Below are 8,405 nucleotides of genomic sequence, written 5' to 3' on the forward strand. Positions count from 1 at the left end.
TATATATATATATATATATATATATATATATATATATATATATATATACACTCAATTTAATTTTTATTTAATTTTTTACCAAAAATATGTAGACTACATATTGGCCTAAACTGATTAGGAAATTTTGTTTATTTTTTTGCAGGATATTTATTATAGCAAAAAATAAAAAAAAATATTTGGGTTGATTTACTAAAAGCACATAGACTGTGCACTTTGCCAAGTGCACAGTCTTTGTTAGTAAATCAACCCCATTGTGTTTTTTTTTCCAAAATTGTCTGTCTTTTTGTTTATAGCGCAAAAAAAACAGAGGTGACCAAATACTACCAAAATAACCTCAATTTTGTTTGGTTACAGTTTTGCGGAATTGTCAGTTAAAACGATGCAGTGCCGTATTGCCAAAAAATAGCCTGGTCAGGAAGGGAGCAAATTCTTAAAATCCATATTTTTTTTTTTTTTTTAAAAGAAGACATTGTTTTTGTATGGCCAGCATAAGTGACTGCAGGCACGGGTAGCTTTTTTTCAAGCCGTCTGTCATAAATAATTTTTTACAGTTCTGTCTGAAAATCTACAAAACTGTCTGTCCTCTTTTTTTATTTAAAAAAAATAAATAAAACATTTTGATCTGAGCCTGATATTTACCAGGTTCAACCTCCCAATAGTGTATATACCGTATAGCTCTTCTGTCTCGTATACTCAGCGTGGATTAGAGATTTTTCTACTTGACCATATAGTTGGTTATTTTATATTTACCATTGCATATAGATAATTAAGAAGAAATTGCCTTTTATTTTAAACTTTACATAATAAATTATACATCACACTTTTTTTTTAAGGTTATTATCCAATTTAATCAAAACAATAATAGTTTATTTATTTTTTATTGGCAAGTATGTACTTAAAACGTCTTGCCTCAACATTTCATACTCCTGATATGTGCCTGTTTGTACCACTTCCTTTTGTTAATTATTCTGTACTCTTTGTATTACTTCCTTTGTGTGAGATACTTGGTGATCCTGCCAGTCCCCCATTTCAAACTGACCACACTAGGCAGAAATTTACATCCCTCCCACAGTGGTACATTTTCTGGCTGTGCTGGGAGCACAGCCTACCTGTCCTCCAGTGGTCACACCTGAGGTTGACAGGCCCCTGCCGCAGACAGCCATTCACTGTGTAGATTGGTGTAATGCCGTTTCTCCACCCCTACCTTTCCAATGCAGATGAGAAAAGTTTGTGGTCAGTTATAAAAGAAAAAAAAAAGTATTTGTGTGTGTTTTTTATTTTTTTGTTTCTGTTTGAATTATTTAAATCATTTATATATACTATTTTTTTGTTCTGTAGGATGTCGCTCAACACTGTAATGTCAAATGCATGCCAACATTTCAATTCTATAAAAATGGATCAAAGGTATGTAACTACGTAGCAGAAATCTATATAATCTGTTGGTGTTTTTTAGTATTTACAAAACTCTGTAAAACAGAACTGCTATCTGTCGGTTCTGAACTTGTTTGTGTAAACACCAATTTTAGACCACCTGAAACATTTCATCATTGGCAAAAAAAACATTGAATGGAATGTATCAAAACTAGTGCAACTGTGCATGGCAGTCAATCGACTTATTTCTTCTACTTTCAAAGCTTAAAGTGGTATTAAACCTTATTTATTTTTTTCTTAAACCTGTCTATACATACCTGCTCTGTCCAATGCTTTTGCACACAACAGCCCTGATCCTCTTGTGGGGTCCCCTGTCCGCACTCCAGGCTCCTCCTCTTCTGTGGGTGTCCCCACGGAAACACTTTCCCTGGGGGCACCCGTGCGTGCTCGCTTCCAACCCCCCGCTGCTGCGTCTATTGAAAGTGGGACTCGGCCCCCCTCCTTGTCATTTGATTGACAGCAGTGGGAGCCAATGGCTTCTGCTATCAATCTGCCCAATGAGAAGTGAGACAGCAGCAGCCGCTGCACTCGTGCACATCGCTGGATCAGATCGGTCTCAGGTGAGAAAAAAGGGAAGGGGGGGGGCGATCTTCGTGTGTCGCAGAGCTGTGAATTTAATTGCCTGGGCCGCAGTAACAATGTCCTGCCTCCTGTGATCACGTCGCGCTGATTCAATGTCCCACCGTTAGATCAGTGTGCCATCTGTCACAGGAGGCTGGGCATTGTTACTGCGGACCGAGCATATCAGATCCATGACACACGGAGATCGCCGCTCTGTGGGAGGACTGGGGCGAGCCAGGATGACACCCCCGCAATGGGCGGCAACAGGGGTGGGGCCCCGTCCAATTTTCAGCTCTATTATCGGTAATATATTCCTTTCGGCAATGTCCCGAAAACCCAATTTTCAGCCGCTGAAATTTCGGTGCATCCCTAGTTATGATGGTGGAAATGTTCTAGTTTGGGATTGTTTTGCTACTTTAGGGCCAAGCAACTTGCAGTAATTAAATCTGAACTTTTAGTGACATTTAAATAGTTGCAGTACTGTATGCCAAGCTGGTCCAAGCAAACTATTTACTTCATTAGGAGACGCAGCAGCTCTTAACCCTGGTTCACATTGCCGTGAAATGTCATACGAGTTCAAAGTGCGACTCAAGTCATTCCGACTTAGAAAAAGGTTCCCTCACTACTTTTGGTGCGACTTGTGTTGACGTCTGTTGAAGTTGTATGAAAGCCGCAAAGAAGTTGTACTGGGATGTCCGATTCAAAGTCGTGCAAAAGTCACGCAGCAGCAGTGTGAACAAGGGCTTGGTGCTGTATAATCTGTATGCACTCTCTGCAACATAAAGTACACAGCTCTGTGTTCCTGGAGTGGTATGGGAACTTCCACCCCACACCTGTAACAAAATCGACTCAGGCTGAGTGCTGCTCAGCCATTCACAGGGGGTTTTGTATTTTATGATGAATACAAAGCTTCCTCTGATTAGTTGTAGTGGAAATGTGAATTCCTCTGCCCAACTCCCTGCCTCAGACACATAGAAGAAGCCTTGTATTAAAAAAAAAAAAAAAAAAATTCAAAGCTTCTTATGAATCACAGACTGAGCAGCACTCAGCCTAACACTATTTATTCTGGGAACACAGAGGGAGATTTACTAACTCCTGAAGAGTGCAACATCTGGTGCAGATCTGCATAGAAACTGTAACGGTCACCACTGTTTACGATATTCCCATTCCATCAGCCACGACAGCTTATCCGACAAGCCAGCAGACACGATCCATAAGAAAGATGAGACATACGCTCGGTGTTCTGAGTCAAATGAGTGAACCAATGCTTTAATGGTTAGCTCTCTTATATACAGTACAGACATGTTACAGTAATCAAAGACACACTCCACCCACACATCACACAATGGGGCTTCAATCACATTCTTTTAGATAATGACATTCAGGTGAGTTAATTATCCCCCAGACGTCCTGTCTCCGACAAGTTCCCCTCACCTGTTACACAAAACCCATTCCTTTACTAAACATAATTGAAATGCTAATTTCCTACCCCTGAAAGACATCTGACCTTTCAGACTTAATCGGTACACTAGAGACAACACAGTATTGGCATCACACAATGGACAATGGAATGTCTTTCAGGAGCCTATTGACCTGTTGTGGGTCAGCATGAAATCACCTGTAATATGTCCAGATCTCCTGCAATACATGAATTTTCAGTTATAAGTCACCCTAGGCCCAAAAGGGGCACAGGGTGACCCAAGAGTCATTAGTGATGCTGGCACAGGAGTACCCCCCCATCCTTCAAAAGTCTCTGGGTGTCATGGGTCATTCCGTTACAGAAACCAATTCCAGGCTTTATTGTTAAAGCTTAATTGAGCAAACTGAAGTTGGATGCTGATTGGCTACCTTGCACAGCTACACCAGATTCTGAGTGCTCCAGTTTTAGTAAATCTCCCCACACTGCTATATACAGTATGTAGCTGAGACTTCATTCAGTGCTCATACGGGAGCTTTTGCTCCTTTTTTGGGTGACAAGCTTCACGCAATGTGATTTGTTGTGTGATAAATCATGTGGCAAACACACACTGTTTTAGGTGCCATTAAAAATAATGGCACCTTGACCTGAATTTTACAATTGTAGTGTTATTGAGATAGCAGGCAGAATTGCAGCGATCATGTTGCAATTCTAAACCGCCCAGGTGTAAATGGAGCCTTTGTCCCGGTTCACACTGATGTGACTCTGATGCGGATCAGAGGCGATCCGAAAAGCATATATTTGCATGGCGTCTGAAAAATACATTGTTTTCTTTGAAGGATGTTCACATCTATGTGGTGCAATTTTGAGTTAAAAATAGGGTCCTGTGCGAGTTTGGAGCAACACCTTCTTCTAAACTCGCATAGTATAGTGGCATTTTTAGATGACATGACACTGTTGACATAGGATGCGATTCATAGCCGGTTTTGCTTAGAAGAAACTAGAAGACCTGTCCCCTGCCTTGGACCATATGATTTTTAGCATCCCTGATCATATCAAAGTGTTCTTGATGAGAATGTGAGGTCATCTGTCCAAATGTTGAAGCTAAACCAGAAATGGATCTTTCAAAATAATGACCCAAAAGCACACAAGCAAATCCATGAAGGAATGGCTCAAAATAGACAAGGACAGTTTGGGGCTGGCCTAGTTAACGCCCTGATTATAAAACCATTAAATTATTTGGGGGGATTTGAAACGTGTAGTTAATGCAAGAAAGCCTATGTACATCTTTATACTCAAGGAATTTGGCGTGGAAGCGTAGAAAACGTTATCAAGTTGAGACTGGTGGGCGGTTACTAGTTATTTATACTAAATGGAGCAATGCCAGCTTCTGAGGCCAAGGATGACTTGTGCTTTCCATAGTACACCGTTACATCTTTTGATATTTTTATTTAGTTAAATATTTAACGACCAGCCGCTGCAGTTGTACTGCGGCAGGTTGGCTCTCCTGCGTGAATCGCTGTCATTGTACATCGGGCATGTACACGGCACGATCTGTGGGTGCATGCGTACCCATTCGCTAGCAAGGGAGCTAATCAGCGGGTCCGGCAGACTCTGTCCGCTGGCCTTCTTCGATCACTTCAGAGAGGCAGAATGGGGATCTTTTAGTGTAAACAAAAAGATCACCGTTCTGTCAGGGGTGTAGAGTGAAATTGTCTTTTCCTAGTGATTAGAAACAGCGTTTTCTCTACTCCCTGTCAGTCCCCTCCCCCCCCCACAGTTAGAAAGCACCCCCCTAGGGAACATTTAACCCTTTGATCACCCCTGGTGTTAACCCATTCCCTGCCAGTGTCCTTTATACAGTAATCAGTGTATTTTTTATAGCACCAATTGCTGTATAAATGTCACTGGTCCTAAAAAAGTGTCAACAGTGTCCGATCTGTCTGCCGAAATGTCGCAGTCCTGCAAAAAATTGCTCATCACCGCCATTACTAGTTTACCTTCCAACAACACAATGACCCTAAGCACGCAGCTAAAATAAGGAGTGGCTTCACAACAACTCTATGACTGTTCTTTCCCAAAAAGACTCATGGCTGTATTAGATCAAAAGGATGCTTCTACTAAATACTAAACAAAGGGTCTGAATACTTGGGACCATGTGATATTTCATTTTTTTTAATAAATTGGCAAAAATTGGATTGAGGGGGAAATTTGTGGGACTTTAAATGAAGCACACTGCTGGATGACTATAAAATTGCATTGATGTTTATTGATTCCTGGTACATAATAAAGTAATACGGTATAGCCTGCAATAACAATTACATTGGATAACAGGTAAACGATTTACATAAGTACACATATGTTCCAACGCAGTTGGAAATGATAAACAGCTATACATGACTATGGGTGGCAATAAATACTGTAAACGGTTGAATCTTAAACATGTTTCTGCAAGGGAGTGGCATGTAGCAGTCATTGAATAGCTCTACGCGTTTCATGGGTATTCCCAATCATCAGGAGCGATTAAAAACAAGTTGTCTATACAAAGATAAAAAATGATGAGGGTAAGTGCAAAAATAATTCCATGGACGGAACAAGGGGGAATAGGTTGGAAGAGGGGGAATAAGAAACTATCCCAAACACTCTTACCTGAGGGTAATATAGTAATACATAAATTTGGGTTGATAGCCGGAGAGGCCACGAATGTAACATCCCCCCGGAATTGAGGCAAACAAGATCCAGGGCTATGCTGGCCGACCAATGATACATTGTGCCCATATAGTAGTGGGTAGGAGGCCCACGGAGCAAGATACATAGTATGGGTAATTACTGTATTGGGTTCCCAGAAGAATTTCTGTGGAAAAGACAGGGTAAATATAAATAATACAGCTTTACAGTATTTATTGCCACCCATAGTCATGTATATCTGTTTATCATTTCCAACTGCGTTGGAACATATGTGTACTTATGTAAATCGTTTACCTGTTATCCAATGTAATTGTTATTGCAGGCTATACCGTATTACTTTATTATGTACCAGGAATCAATAAACATCAATGCAATTTTATAGTCATCCAGCAGTGTGCTTCATTTAAAGTCCCACAAATTTCCCCCTCAATCCAATATGTCAGGGATGGAGACACATGAAGTTACCCCTCATTGCCTCATATAAAGTCCCAATTTTAATCCCCCCCCTCTCTAACAAATTGGCAAAAATGTCAACAATTCTGTGTTTTTCTGTCAATATGTGGTGCTGTGTGTACATTAATGAGGGGAAAAAATGACTTGAATGATTTTAGGAAATGGCTGCAATATAACAAAGGGTGAAAAATTTAAGGGGGTCTGAATACTTTCCGTACCAACTGTATGTATACACATCTTTCAGTATATAGGATACCTACTAATTTGAAGAGAATTATGTATGTTGTATGCCAATTATAAGTTTAGTCACTTGTTTGTGCAGAAACTTGTATTTGAACAGGATTGACACATTATTTGATTCTTCCTTTACAGGTACATGAATTTAGTGGTGCTAATAAGGAGACTTTGGAGCAGAAGGTGGTGGAGCATAAGTAAAAAGTCAAGAACCTATTGCAATCTTAGCTACTTCTTTTATAACAATGTTTAAAAGTCTACTACCATATGAAGGAAATTCCTACCCTTTCAGATCATGTCTTATCAATTCCCGATGTTTTCCAGTAAATCTATATTGTACTGTTTATGAAATGGACCAGAATGGAGGATTTAAATAAAATGACTGCTAGAATCCACTTCTGTTTTATATTGCATTACTAATGGTTATTTTTATTTATGGATAATAATGCTTTTATTACCCAGAGGTACTGTACAAAGTAAGTGGTAAAAAGCAAGGGTATGCAATACAAATAACATTTTTAAATCATTATATGCAACTGTAAAGCAATACTACCATACATTTGGAGACCAAGTTCTGTCCATACAAACTCACAATGTAGAGCAGCTTTTTCCAACCTCCTATTATGGAAGAACTCATAAAGTATGCACGCCTATATTAACAGCTCTCAGTATGCCAGCATAATCTGTATAGGTTAGATAATTTAGAAAAATAAGGTGTATGTTTTTTTTTTTTTTTTTGCATGGGGCAGTGTCTGTGTTATAACATTAATATAAAAAGGTACCAATGTCCCCTGTAAGCAGTTAAAGAATACTGAAAAAACCTACCCAAAAATAATTAAGACTCTATGTCCCAAATGCAGATATACAATAAAACAATCATAGATTAAAAGTACATCAATATTTTATTCATCATTATAAAAAAGAAATGTCTACACACGTTAAAATATATATACTTTGTGCTGTTTACACTTTATACAACTTGCATGAGATTATACACCTCTCCTATATGTCCAAACCTTAACATATACAAAGATGTGTCAGTCTTTCTACTTGCCACATCTTGCTTTTGCAAGAGGATCTCTCAACAGGTTTCTCAGGTCAACAGGCCATCTTTGCATACCTCATGAAGAAGGGGAGCATCTCAATTCAACAGTGCACAACTTGTTGGAGAATAAACATAATGGCATTTTATTAAAAACAAGATGGCATACCCATCATGGATGTGAGAGCACTCGGACAATGCTGGCCAGCCATTTTTGGAACACTCATAACTTTGTGAGGAACCTCTGCTCATGCCAATTTCTTTTCATTCTCCTGCTTTGGTGGTATTTGATCAGCGTCACCATGATCCATGTTTAGGGTGCTGAAAATTAACACGTACAACAAATGCAGCAATTACAGCACAGCACATCAGGACCTGTAAGAGGAATGAAGATCTCTATCAATACATCATGTCTAAAAGTCAAGAAATAAGGTCATATAATAACTGGGCGGACCAAAAAGTCCTTCGTAATTTGAACAATCAGTTTCCGCATGCTGTGTGTTAAATATATATATATATATATATATATATATATATATATATATATATATATATATATAATATATATATATATTTATT

The 8,405-nt window shown here is 39.0% G+C and overlaps 1 protein-coding gene across 1 annotated transcript in view; it reads left to right on the forward strand.

Annotated features, from left to right (window-relative positions):
- Positions 1-7,179, forward strand: part of LOC120946036 (thioredoxin-like) — a 31,142-nt gene extending 23,963 nt beyond the window's left edge. The window contains exons 4-5 of the mRNA XM_040360729.1: positions 1,339-1,404; positions 6,923-7,179. Of these exons, the coding sequence (XP_040216663.1) occupies positions 1,339-1,404; positions 6,923-6,985 (129 nt within the window). The 3' untranslated portion in view covers positions 6,986-7,179. The remainder of the gene's footprint in view (positions 1-1,338; positions 1,405-6,922) is intronic.
- The last annotated feature ends 1,226 nt before the right edge of the window (positions 7,180-8,405 follow it).

This window comes from Rana temporaria, chromosome 1 (genome assembly GCF_905171775.1).
Source record: "Rana temporaria chromosome 1, aRanTem1.1, whole genome shotgun sequence".
NCBI lineage: Eukaryota > Metazoa > Chordata > Amphibia > Anura > Ranidae > Rana > Rana temporaria.